Source organism: Bactrocera neohumeralis, chromosome 6 (genome assembly GCF_024586455.1).
Source record: "Bactrocera neohumeralis isolate Rockhampton chromosome 6, APGP_CSIRO_Bneo_wtdbg2-racon-allhic-juicebox.fasta_v2, whole genome shotgun sequence".
In the NCBI taxonomy this organism is placed as follows: domain Eukaryota; kingdom Metazoa; phylum Arthropoda; class Insecta; order Diptera; family Tephritidae; genus Bactrocera; species Bactrocera neohumeralis.
The window spans coordinates 8,377,540-8,390,207 of NC_065923.1; the positions used below are offsets into that span (position 1 = coordinate 8,377,540).

General features: G+C 39.8%; 4 protein-coding genes across 6 annotated transcripts in view; 1 reads left to right on the plus strand and 3 right to left on the minus strand.

The window, feature by feature from the left end:
* The window catches only part of LOC126763682 (sodium- and chloride-dependent glycine transporter 2), a 73,971-nt gene extending 67,138 nt beyond the window's left edge, over positions 1-6,833 (minus strand). The window contains exon 1 of the mRNA XM_050481414.1: positions 6,159-6,833. The gene's annotated coding sequence lies outside the window, so the exon portion shown is untranslated. The remainder of the gene's footprint in view (positions 1-6,158) is intronic.
* A 325-nt stretch (positions 6,834-7,158) lies between these two features.
* LOC126763684 (exocyst complex component 1) lies at positions 7,159-10,598 on the minus strand. The gene is made up of 7 exons (XM_050481419.1): positions 9,824-10,598; positions 9,536-9,763; positions 9,032-9,481; positions 8,610-8,976; positions 8,428-8,554; positions 7,855-8,365; positions 7,159-7,785 (listed from the first exon to the last, which is right to left on the minus strand). The coding sequence occupies exons 1-7, from the start codon at positions 10,466-10,468 to the stop codon at positions 7,438-7,440; spliced, it is 2,676 nt and encodes an 891-aa protein (XP_050337376.1). The 5' UTR covers positions 10,469-10,598; the 3' UTR covers positions 7,159-7,437.
* A 261-nt stretch (positions 10,599-10,859) lies between these two features.
* On the plus strand, positions 10,860-11,655 carry LOC126763717 (uncharacterized). The gene is made up of 4 exons (XM_050481464.1): positions 10,860-10,926; positions 10,992-11,057; positions 11,199-11,368; positions 11,423-11,655. The coding sequence occupies exons 2-4, from the start codon at positions 11,012-11,014 to the stop codon at positions 11,477-11,479; spliced, it is 273 nt and encodes a 90-aa protein (XP_050337421.1). The 5' UTR covers positions 10,860-10,926; positions 10,992-11,011; the 3' UTR covers positions 11,480-11,655.
* On the minus strand, positions 11,605-12,637 carry LOC126763702 (DNA-directed RNA polymerase III subunit RPC7-like). Of its 3 annotated transcripts, none has more exons than XM_050481443.1 (5): positions 12,546-12,637; positions 12,299-12,460; positions 12,102-12,236; positions 11,807-12,040; positions 11,605-11,747 (listed from the first exon to the last, which is right to left on the minus strand). In XM_050481443.1, exons 2-5 carry the CDS (start codon positions 12,443-12,445, stop codon positions 11,631-11,633), a joined length of 633 nt encoding a protein of 210 aa, XP_050337400.1. In that variant the 5' UTR covers positions 12,446-12,460; positions 12,546-12,637; the 3' UTR covers positions 11,605-11,630. The 3 variants fall into 3 exon arrangements, with proteins under 3 accessions (XP_050337400.1, XP_050337402.1, XP_050337403.1); XM_050481445.1 differs by lacking the exon at positions 12,546-12,637 and adding an exon at positions 12,511-12,545; XM_050481446.1 differs by lacking the exon at positions 12,546-12,637 and adding an exon at positions 12,511-12,534 and having other exon boundaries at positions 12,299-12,455.
* Positions 12,638-12,668: the final 31 nt, after the last annotated feature.

Here is a 12,668-nt window from a genome sequence, read left to right on the forward strand (position 1 = left end):
TCGACTCGCTGCCATTATAAGATTCTATTTCATTAGCCAATTCCTTGAGATTTGTTGCATTTTCTTAATTCCTTCTTCATTCCTCACTGAACGGTTGTTGCATTGGTATGCAACTAACCTTTTTTGGGATTACACAATAAATGAGAGAAAACTAAAACCAAAACCATAGAAACAGCAACAACACGAAAGCCGTCATTCTTTCTAGCGCGGAAGGGCTCGTGGTCGCGAAGATCGCAGGCTCAGATTGTAGAGATGCGCTTCAAATGCCTAGCTGGCTTTCGCTGTTGAGCCATTACGGCACTCTCAGGTGTCGCTTAGCGTTTGCTTTTTACCCTCCCTCTCTACTGGCGTTGTGTTTTATTAGCGTTTTTGTTGTTGTGGTTGCACGATGTTCCTATGATCACAGTTATGACTTCATTTTCCCACATACATTTGCGGAGCGAAGCTTCAAATCCATTGGAAGTTAAAATATAAATTGTAATTTATTCGAGATTTTTGTTTATTTTCTTCTGTTTGTTTGTGTGAGTGTATATATGTATGTGTGCTGGTGTGTATTATTAATAGCAGTGATGCTGCGGTTTTCAGTTTTCAAGCATTTTGCAATGCACTTCAATGGCGATGCAATCTCCCAACTGTAAAAGATATAAGCCTGCATATAAGTATGTGTGTATATAAGTTATATATAAGTATATACATATATATGTAAGTATGTTGGTATTGAACCTCTTGTCATTCAGCGGGCGTTGAAAGTCTTTTATTCCTGGTTTGAAAAAATACTCTAGAGCTGACTGACCCTGACTTTGTACAAGTCCAGGTCCTTTTTGATTACTTATACTAGACAGCTTCAGAAGCTGGCCGACAGGAGTAAAGCTCGAAAATTCTATAAAAAGATGCGGCGACTAACAGAAGGTTTCAAGACCGAAGCGTACTCTTGTAAAACCCGCAAAGGTGATCTAGTGACTGATGTCCAGAGCATACTAAAATTATGGAGGGAACACATCTCCATCCTACTGAATGGCTGTGAAATCATAACACCAGGAGATGATGAACCCGATTCCCCAATCGATGACGATGGAGCGAACGTTTCATTGCCCGACCATGAAGAAATTCGAATAGCAATTACCCACCGGAAGATCTGATAAGGAGCATACATCAGCTTCTTTGTAGAATATGGTCGGATGTGTGAAAGATTTAAGCCCACCGTCAACAAACTGATCAGTCAGAATAATTGGTTAGATCTTATTTCTCCAAACAGCCGTCGCACTCGCGACTCACGTCACTGTTGATAGTCATGACTTCGAAGTCGTAGATAATTTCGTCTATCTTGGAACCAATATTAATAGGAACAACAACGTCAGCCATAAAATCAAACACAGTTTAACTCTTACCAACAGGTGCTACTTCGGACTGAGTAGGCAATTAAGAAGTAAAGGCCTCTCTCGACGAACAAAAACCATGGTGCAGAGGCTTGGACGATGACAGCAACCGATGAGTCGACGCAACGAGTTTTCGAGAGAAAGGTTCTGCGAAAGATTTATGGTCCTTTGCGCATTGGCCACGGCGAATATCGCATTCGATGGAACGATGAGCTGTACGAGATATACGACGACATTGACATAGTTTAGCGAATTAAAAGACAGTGTCTACGTTGACTAGGTCATGTCGCCCGTATGCCCGACAACACTCCAGTTCTGAAAGTATTCGACGCAGTACCTGCCGGGGGAAGCAGAGGAAGATGAAGACCTCCACTCCGTTGGAAGGACCTGGCTACACTTGGCATCTCCGAGTGGCGAGAAGGAAGAACGACTGGCGCGTTATTGTAAACTCGGCTATAACCGCGTAAGTGGTGTCTACGCCAATAAAGAAGAAGGGGCGCAGTCTGTAGAGTTGGTTGGGAGCTGTCTTACAATCCATTTTATGAAAGTATGGTATGGTGCAAACAACACTTCCAATTATGGAAGAATGCTCTATTTTTGTATAAAATTGTTGGCTTTACTCTTGGAAACTTGGAAAAAGTAAGGGTCTTAAGGTATCAAGTTATCTGACAGCTTTAATGGACCAACAGTCTGAAAAACTTTGGGGATCCGAAGAGACAAAGCAATACAGTGAAGAATATCCAAAATTTTTACAATTCCGTAGATTATTGTTGCAGTAGTAAATCCAGTGTTTTACTTTTTACCAAATACGAAGCTAATGAGGTCGAAGGACAGAGAACACGACATACTCTTAAGTTAACCAATAGCAGCTCTGCGCTTATGGGACACATGTAGTATTTTACCAGACTTTAGAAAACGACGCGGTGTATTTATGGTTCAATCTTATCCGGGAATGTCCAGCATTTGTTACTACTGTTATCAGGAACTGGAGTATTTCAATAAAAGTTAATCAATTTGGGTACTTTTAGCAATGATTAGTATTCTAACCACAGCAACTAATGTAATTGGAACTCTTAACGTACAATGGTTAAGGCACTATTCTACAAGTGCCTTAGAAATGCCTGAAGCCCTTAACAGTGCAAGTTTCAATGAACTTCCGATGGAAACCCTTCAAATAAACCAGGAACGTGTTTAAAATATATTAAGCTCGTATTACATTTGATGAATGTACATTTGTAAATACGGAGCAGCACATGTTCTAAGTAAATATGTACGCATTTACATATGTACATACATATGTACATATTTACACCCAGCAGTGCGTGGCAGTAGCCCCGGTTCTCTTTGATACTTGTTATTTCCGGTAAATAAGAATTTGGTGCAGACTATCCCGGATCTCACCAAAAAGCTTTAGATAGTTTTGGACCAGATATTGATGTATGTATGTACATGTGTCTATCTTATTGGAATGCTAAGGAAAATGGTGCTTAATGAGCGCCCTTCATTTGTACCCCGAGATAAATTGACAGGAGTCGATTATCCTCATTTCTGTAAATGACACTTTGGAGCTGTACGGAACCACGACATTTCACTACTTGGTACCCAACATGAAGTATGTATGTATGTATGTACATTGCTGTTTAATTAGAACTCCAGCAGTCGCTTGTTTATAGCTCTTTCCCCATTGTTGGTCGTCTGCTGCGAAAAGGTGTTAACTTCAATGGTGTTTTACATTAACGGTGCACCGCAACGTTTTACCTAACTGCATATGCACATGGGTTTGTACACATGCGGATCGCATTTACTTAGTACCGAGTACTCACTCCATAAACATATTTTAACACTTGACTAAGTACAGACACACACGCACACATATGTACATAGCTTTGTAGTACAAATACAGTTTTATAGCGAAACAACTGTGTTTAATGAACAGCAAGAGAAGGCAAAAAGAAAATACGACGCCAACAACAGCAACAAAGCGATAAAATAACGACAACTTAGTGAAACAAACAAACGAGGCATTAGACCTTAGACCTTTTTAACAACCGATCGTGCTTTGCTTTTGCCTACTCCTTGGTTCTTATGCGGCGCACGACGTCCCAACTGCCCCCACGGCCCAGTTCATTTCGTCACTCATCATTCCAGTTTCGAGTGGAATACTTGCGGTGGAGGCAGCCAAGCCAAGCCAAGTTGAAGTTGAAGTTTAAACCGCTTTCGTATAACCTCGAGCTTACGGTTGTATGCAAAAACCAGCAACAAAGGTTGAAGAGACGCCAGTAAAAAAACGAGACCGCAGTAAAAGCAACAAGGGAAGACCTAAAAGAAAGGAAAGACAGACAGACGGAACATTGGCAGTTAAGTGAGTCACAGCTGCGAGCTGTGCAAAAGCCAGAGACAGTTAAATTTTTTGAATTCATCTCGCACCCGCTTGCGAGTGCTATAAACAGGAGGCAGACGCGAAGCTTGTTTAATATACAAGTAAAACATGGAAAGCACACGAATTGGGTGCAAGAATACGGCCGAGTGTTGAACTGAGTTCGCGAATTCGGCTTTTGGGCAAACAGCTGCGCCAGCTGACGCCCTTTATAGTCAGGCATGCTTTAGCGTGGGCATAGAAGGGAATAACTGCGATGTCAATAAACGCCGTTGTCGACTTCCTTGCATTTACAAACAGGCCTGCAGTTATATTGAGCAGCCGCGGATACAAGGATTGGATGGATAGTTCGATGTGGTCTGTGGAAGTTTAGCTTGTTTTACTTCCAATTGGAAATATTTATTCCAAACGATGCTATTCACAGTTCCTTCATTGAAGAATGTACTCTGTCGGGTATTTCATTCCCTAATTGTGTCGAAATGGGTCACGTGGGAGAGGATACCATAGATTTGATTCAATGTGTTATTTAAAGCAAGATACCCTAGCCTGCAGCCATTTTTGTTAAAAAACCAAACCTTAGTCATTTCTGTGCTAAGAGCAAGAAGTTAATACACAAAGAAAGAATTAATTCGCAGCAAAAGCGATTCCACGAAAACCATTTAAATGTAATGGCAAGTTGGTATCCAGGAAGACGGTAAGGCGAATGGTAACAACACAACTAAACAGCCAACCATTGGAAGCACTTATCCTCGACAATCAATGCAAACGAGAGGAGGGTTCTTCAAAAGTTAGTAATGCACGAATTTTCTGCACATACATACATACATACAAACATACAAACATATGTATATCGTTTTATGTATGCCAATGTATACGGCAAAACAAGTAGGAGCCAAGCATTGGCCATTAACATGGGTAATTCATGTTTGTTGTTTTCAAGAACCTTTAATACTATCACAAGCGGGAGACGGGTCAATCGAGTGAATATATACATACATGTACTACTTTTAATGGTTGCATTAGAGTGTCCCGTTTGTTCTAACCTATTCCTGGAGTTAAAATTTTAGTCCTTAACGGTTAAAGGGTGTAATTTCTGCCTTCGCTTTGTGCACCTATATATAAGTTCCTATCATATTACTTTGAAAAGATCCTCTAATTAGCCAGATTTTCAACTAGCCTTCACCAGAGTAATAGTGCACTAGGTTTTGGGACGCTAATGATGTTTCAAAAACATCGAAAATTGTGTCCAAACCTGGGGCTGCAAGTCAGGTATCATCAGGTGGGTGTATACCATGATGGTAAGGCCTTTTGTCACTTATGGAACGGTTGCTTGAGCATCGAAGGCAACACAGTCTTCGGTAGGCCTTCTGTGCTTCAGGGGCAATACGCACTTGCGCAACCGCAGCACTTGAAATCATGCTGGGTGCCAGGGCAAAAAGGGGCGAAGAACCATGAATTCCGTTGGGGTCTCACACCATAAAGGAGTTGCTCTGCACGAAGGAGAGAGTGGGCAGAGAACGGCTTTAGCAGCAAATAACAGGAATGAGCCACGCCAAGTTAGTATTAGGAGGTTACAGCCTAGCAAAGTTTAGAGATATGATCAATCTTCCCCGAGACAAATTCCGTCTCCTTGTCGCGATCTATAGTGGGTACTAAAGGCTCAAGGAACACTTGTTCAACATGGGCATTGCCTGTAGCACAAACTGCCGGTTTTGCGACATGGAACCGAAAATTCCAGAACACCTGATTCTAAATTGCCCAGCATTTCGTAGAAGCAGGCTCAAAGCATTTGAATCCATCTACGTGGATAGAGATCACAACACCTCCAACGCGCTCAGTAAGCTCCTGGAATTGCTCAGAGTGCTGGACCATATGTGATATAGAAGAGGTCACAATAGACCATAGGTCGCAGTGCAAAATTTAAATTATTTACTATCCATCTATCTAGACAATTTACATTTGTTGAGTGGGACGTTAGACGTTTATGATATTTATGTACATCCCTAACTTGGTTACATAGTAACCGGAACGAACGGATTTTTATCCAACCAAGCACTGTCAACTCAGCACCATTGCTCGAATTTACGTCTGTAACGTTCCTGTGACTGCAACAACAACAAAGATTGTTTGGCCTCTATTACAGGAGCACCCTACCGCAAGTGCAGTAAAAGTGCGCATGACCAAACGCGAAACCGTTGAAAGATCCAAAATGAATCGCAAAACGAGTCGAACATGTTTTAGGGAGATTTCCTCGCCGCACTTTACAAGATCACACACTCACACATCTTAATGTTTCGTGTATATATACATACATATGTATATTAATGTATACATGGACGATTCGCAATTACTTGGTTGACCCCGCAATAAAAGCAATGTCCGCCGTCTTGGCGCCTCCCTTTTACCTTTTATTGGTTCGTTGTTTTCGCCTGCAATGATTGTGGTTGCCTCAAGCAGGATAGCACAAGCAAAGACCTTCCAGTCATGTAGTCACTGAATTAACGCGAGTCCAACAACAACCGATCAACCGCACATTCACGTTCAACGCGCAAAAGCAATTTCACTCGAACTCACATTGGTTGTTGTAATTTATTTAATATTTTTATTATTATTGCTGCCTGGCGATTTTTTATTACTCCACAGATTCACTGATTCTTATTTATTATTATTTTTCCTCTTCACCGCTTCCACTTGCTAAAATATTCTGACTTCACTTTGGTAAATGCACAGGACCGAAGCGTTGGCACGTCTCAATTTTGACGCTTCATTTTCGCTGCTTTTTCCTATTTTTGTTTTTTTTTTTCAAAATTGCACATTCAAAAACTCATATTTGCATATGTATGTATGTATGTAGGTATGCGCTCACTAACAAAAAAGGCTGCTGCAAATCAAACGGCATTGGTGACAACAACAATGCCAATGCAGCAATTGTTGGCAAAAGAAGGTGGCAAATGCAAACGTTAAACTCTGAAAAGCAATAATTTTTGTTTGTAAATAAAACACAAAGGCACACACACACACGCGCGCCCACTTCGCCAACTCGACTTCACGTTTGAACACTCAGAATCGCACTGAAGCAGAACACGCCGGTGGGGCTCACTTCCAGCCGCTCAGCCGCTCAATGAGACAGCGAAACCACTTTCGGCGTGTTAAGTTTGCAGGTGAGCAGGGCTGCTACACGAGCGCCAACGGAGCTGAGTGAGTGAGCAGCTTTTTTATCACTGCCGCTGCTCCACCACATTGGACGCTCTTTTGAGTGTGTTTAGTACTGAGACAGGCATGTTTTGAGCTCCACAAATATGATCGCATCCAGAGGTTCCCAAACTTGTTGTGATGATAGAAAAACACACGATCATAAAAAATCCTAATTCACAATCACAATGCACATTTAACTGTATACATATCTATGTTTATCAGAGTGGTATATTCATATTAATATTTATATGTATTTGCTCTATTGCACTTAGAAATAATACATATTCTGCACGTCTTTGTAAACTTACATATTTCCATACCTACACACTTTGAAAAGCAATAATTTGTCACAAGGTGCACAAAGCTAAGCTTTACATTCGTAATAATAATAATACACAATACTCATAAAAATATTTGAAAGTGGCTTTCGTTCTACAAAATAACGAAATACTCCGAATCTCCGAGCAACATCTTTACCACTACGCGAATTCAATGCGAACGCGCTATGTCCGAGAAGAAGTTCAATATATCTTGTATGTTGAATTCTAAGGTAATCATCGCCCCCGCGTAGCATTTCTGTATGCGTTCTTCCAAAAAATTGTACTGCGCAATAAACTCCTCTTGCATGGCGTGCCAAACTACTTGCAGCAGATTCTCCTCCTCGCAGAGGTGTTTTTCGACTTTTTTGTAGAGATTCTCTAGACCTTTTTTCACCTCACGCGCTGGATACTGGCTGATAACTTTACGCAATTCTTGCTTAGAGAACGCCATTTGGTAGCTGATCTCCGTCTCTTTGACACCTTGAGCCACCTTTTGTTGGACACCTTCAAAGAAGAGCTAAAAGTAAATGCATATGTGCATATATATATAATTCAGTGTTTGCAGTGTTAGAATTCAGAAATTTACGTTTAGTTTTTCCAACGGACGCCCAAAATATTGTATGACATAAACTTTCAGCGCATCAGTATAGCGCATTTTAGCTTCCTTCTTCATTGCATCCAGACCGGGCACCTTTAGCTGCGCCAATAACGAGTACATGTGGTGGTAGTTTTCCATGCGCACGACTTGCGACGGCGTTTTCGGGTGCTCTTGCGCATGCACACTGATGCTTTCAAAAATGGAATTCACCAACTGTAAATACCACTTTTCCATATCAGTGCGACGATCCGATTTCCGGAAAATGCCCTCGGAAGTTTGTGCGAAATACTCGAAGTTCTCCACGTATGGCAAGATGCCACACTTGGAACGCTTAGGCACTTTAGCTTCTTTGATCGACAAAAGTTGTTGCTGCATAAAACGGTCAAAGTTTCGTTTTACTTGAACCAGCGCCGAGGCGAAGGTCATACTAAGGAAGGAATGTGTATCCTGGGCGGACATGACGTGCTGCGTTAGGCGTACGAGCACGTAGAGTGAATAGCTACAAATAAATGCACGAGTGAAATTAATATTCAACAATTTGGATTTGATAAGAAAACGTACAAACTATCAATGCGTTCAAAGCTTTGTATAAAGCTCACCAGCTCCGGCTCTAGGCAACCAAATAAAGCGATCATCAATTTGCGGACCTCTTCGTTTATTTGACGATCTATTTTCTTCTGCGGAAATCCTACAACAAGAACATTAAGTATAAACTGACAATGAGAATAAGTCAACGAACTTACCACTTGCATCGCCTCCTCCACTTGCCGATGTGGGTGAAGTGAGAAGACTCGCGGAGTCAGTGCTTTTTTCTAAGACTTCCAAGGTGGTTTGAGTATTCTTCGATGTTGGGCTAATTACGTCCATTTGAAAGAAGTTTATGCAGAACATCTGTTCTTGTAGCGCGACTGGCTCCAGTTCCGCCAACACTTTTTCGAGTACTGAATCAAAGCGTTCGCGATCTGCGTTCTCCACTCCTGGCCCCCATTGGTCACGATTCACACCTAATGTACCGTAAGGTGCTGCGGATATAGCGGATTTTTTCGATGAAGCTGATGTATCAAGGTCTTCACGAGATGTGCGCAATTTTTCAGATATTTGAAGTTTAGCCTACATGAAATTTCACTAATTATTCGAAAATTTGTAGACGAAATTACTGACATACCAAGGAAAAAAAGTTTCTGATATCACGTTCATAAATCTTACTTAGCGATGTGGTATATACGCGCGTTAAGCCATCATAAGTTTTGCGGTCCATAGCCTTTGTCCAATGCATCAGCTCTGTGTAAGGCGTTAGCTCACGATGTACCGATAGATGATTGGGTAGTACAAGCTCAGTACTCATTGTCGTATTGTCTCCCATCTCATTTCCCAAATGTATAAACAAGTTGTTCATAAAGCGACTAACAATTCCCGAGAACTTTGCTTTCCATTTTTCAAATCGTTTACGTTGATCCTGAACTGCTTCTAGACGAAGCAGAGTTGGGTCAATGTCACTATTCATGGCTTGTTGTAAACTCTGTGCGGCAGCAATGGCAGCTTTTCTACCGCCAACCGTTTTCAAATCGGGTTCATCCAGCGCCTGTTGATGTATGTGTGGCAGATCCAACTGAGACTGTTACAGTTTTATTAATTTTTGTTGGTTATATATTATTAGCAAACAACTTACAATTACTTTATTTAATTCTTTCATCAATTTTATGTTGTTGTTGTTAGCAATTTCTATCATAGCATTTTTACCACCAATCTTCTCCATGGTCTCTTTTACATGTCCTAAAATCTCTTCATATGAGTCCAAACGTTTCTCAAAACTATCAGCTTCAGCGATGGCCTTATCAATGTGCTCCATTAAAGCAAATACTTGTTTTTCAGATGCCAATACACTTTGAATGTTTGCCTGGAAAATAATCAATATCACAACCACAGCGCAAATATATAAATTATTTTTTTTACGTACCCCGTCTAAATCATGAAGTTCCTTGGACAATTTCTCAATAAGTTGCTCCGCGTCCTTCACTGCAAAGTCACATTCAGAAAACAACTTTCCCAATTCAGTAGCTTCTTTATCTGTAAGTGCGGTAAACTCTTGCGCTTCTTCTTCGTCATCTGTATCTTGAATATTTTTTTGTTCGGCATTCCGACCAGCAGCCAATTTTTCTGGTGATTTGTCGTTTAGCCACGCAATAGGGACATTTCGAAATTCTGCTCGTTGGGCTCTCACATACTTTTGTATTTGTTTGTATAGCACAGCAAGAAAATTTTGACGTTCGTGCAAATTTAAGGCATACCATTTATATGTTTTTTCAACTTGTATATCAAACTCATGCGTTTCAAATTGCTCATTTCGGCCATCCACCCACTTAATCTCCTCCAACTGCCAGGTACGTTTCTTTTTATACTCTCCTTCCCTTTGCTCGGACTGCTTCACTATGCAGACAGTAACTACGGGCACAGGAGGCGGAGTGGTTACGATACATAAATAACAAGCCTTCTTCTTTTTAAATGTTTTTGTCACCGTCACCACAGACAACACTCGCTCGCCACTTCCATTGAAGAGCTCTTTCTGGAGAATGTGTTTAATATTTGCCAAAGTAGTCAGCATTATAAATACTAAAAACGGCTCCCAATTTCCAATACAAATTCTAAAAACTATGCAATATCATTGAAAATACAAGAAAATTTATAATCACTATGTTCGACGCCCTATTTGCAAAATACCAATTGATGACAGCTTCGAATGCCAAAGCCACCAGCTGATAGTCGCGTTAATAGTGTTGGAAAGTTCTTTGATGAAAGATTCGATATTCAAATATTTTACATATTCCAATGTTAGAATTCTTTGTAAAACAACATGAACTGAAATAATGGGTTTATATTAATTTTAATAAAGACTAGTTTCTATAATAATATATGTTTAATTGTAATAAAAATGTGGTATATTTTATGTGGTGCCGAGTTTCGAATTAAGCTGTCGACATCGAAAAGTAATATTCGAAGATACAAATGTCAAATATTCTAATACATTTTTCTTGCAGTTTTTTCATCGAGCTAACAACTGACGTGAGTGAGAACTAGAAAATAAATTATTCTGATCTTTAGACATAATCATATTTTTACTTCAACAGGAATAAATCAAGCTACAAATATGTTGGTGCAGCACATTTTGAAACAAGGCCTTTTGGTTAAAAACGGTAAACACACTTTCACAAAAATTCAATTTCTAATAACCCTAGTGGTCATTACATAACCTTTTCACTAATTTTACAACCAGTGAAAATGTTCTACGAGCCAAGTTTAGCAAAGGAAATAAGTAATTCATTTTATTATTTTAGCCGGAGCTCTGTCGCGTGCAGCATACCATGGTGGTCATCATCAACAAACTACCTTGAATGATCTGCCCGTGCCAGAAGGTGATTGGCAAGAGCAACACTCCCGCCAGAACGCCAAGTATAATGCGTGGTTAGTCGGTGGAGTTCTTCTCTTAGCGGGCACCATTGGTTTCGTAAGTAGACACAGTATATTTCGGAAGCATGATCTTAACTTTTTTTTATATCAGGTTAAGACGTCTGGAGTTATCGAATTCAACAGCAAAGCACCAGAATCGCTTGACTAGAGAGTTATATAGCCTAATTCCATATATGTGACTTTTAATAGGCGTGCATTAAAATAAGGCTAATGTAACCGACGAAGAGTTGCTTAAGTGAAAACCATAATGTTGAGAAAAAATAAAAGTCAATGTGATGTGTAAAAAATGTACTTTTTCTTTAATAAACAGGACCATCATCAAGATTGTCATCTTCTTCATTATATGATTCACCATTATCGAAATAACTGTTACCATAATCGTTTTCATCATCCATCTCTTCGTCTGCGGGCGCTTCCTAGAAAATATATAAGATATCAAATTCGGTTTTATTCGTTTTTTGCCTTTACGACGCACTTCCTCCTCTTCGTGTTCGGAATCTGATGAAGCTTTTGTGATATCTTTTTCGTCTTCATTGCGTTCTTTTTCCTCCAGGACTTTTAGGCGATCATCAATATTTCTAGGCTTCTTGGAAACAATTTTATCGCCTCCTGCAACACGACGTTTTTTCTGTGTAATATGTAATTCAGTTGGCATCATTTGCCAAATAAAATCCGCTTTAGTTTTCGTTTTAGCATTTTCAACCGCGGTCTGCAATATTTGAATGTTATATATATATAATGTATTATATGTAAATATGTCATAAACTTACCGCCCATTGGTCAGAATAGCTTTGTAAGGTACTATTTGCATTTGGAATTTTAGGAGCAAGGAAATAGGGAGAATCGCGCATATGATTAAGATATGCCTCCCTCCAAAGTATTTGATAATTTTGTGCCGCTGTAGTCTATAATAAAATATAGTTATAATCAAACAAGTTACATACAATGCGACTAATAATTTATTTACCTCAAGTTTAACCGGTTTAGACATAAGTGGAGGAAATGTAGGCGGAGGCGCCGTCTGCACTTGTGGAATATCCTTACCTATACAACCTAAAGTCTGCAATTGTTCTTGAGTAAGTGAGCCAGTTTTGCCACGTCCTCGACCTGCCATTTTTACTGTCCTGTACTAAATGAATTTATCTTATTTTAAAATCAGTCATTTTCTATCTTATATACCTTCTTAAAATCACATCAAAATAATCGAAACTAACCTCACATTTTCATTGTTTTGATTGCCTTTAGAGTTGTCGATGCCAATATAAATATCCGACATTGTTGCCAAATAAAGTGAAGTACGTTTAGGTTTTGTTTCATATATTTCACTATCGTCCGTT

Bases quoted from the DNA above. Each gene is read 5' to 3' on its own strand.
- LOC126763684 (XM_050481419.1), bottom strand. From the start codon at position 10,468: ATGCTGACTACTTTGGCAAATATTAAACACATTCTCCAGAAAGAGCTC. The intron at 9,764-9,823 runs GTACGTAAAAAA...ATTATTTTCCAG, and splicing joins AACTTCATGATTTAGACGGG to GCAAACATTCAAAGTGTATT. The intron at 8,555-8,609 runs GTAAGTTCGTTG...TTCTTGTTGTAG, and splicing joins TGGAGGAGGCGATGCAAGTG to GATTTCCGCAGAAGAAAATA.
- LOC126763717 (XM_050481464.1), top strand. From the start codon at position 11,012: ATGTTGGTGCAGCACATTTTGAAACAAGGCCTTTTGGTTAAAAACG. The intron at 11,058-11,198 runs GTAAACACACTT...TTATTATTTTAG, and splicing joins AGGCCTTTTGGTTAAAAACG to CCGGAGCTCTGTCGCGTGCA. The intron at 11,369-11,422 runs GTAAGTAGACAC...TTTTTATATCAG, and splicing joins TAGCGGGCACCATTGGTTTC to GTTAAGACGTCTGGAGTTAT.
- LOC126763702 (XM_050481443.1), bottom strand. From the start codon at position 12,445: ATGGCAGGTCGAGGACGTGGCAAAACTGGCTCACTTACTCAAGAACAA. The intron at 12,041-12,101 runs GTAAGTTTATGA...CAAATATTGCAG, and splicing joins GCTATTCTGACCAATGGGCG to ACCGCGGTTGAAAATGCTAA. The intron at 11,748-11,806 runs GTGCGTCGTAAA...TATATTTTCTAG, and splicing joins CCGAACACGAAGAGGAGGAA to GAAGCGCCCGCAGACGAAGA.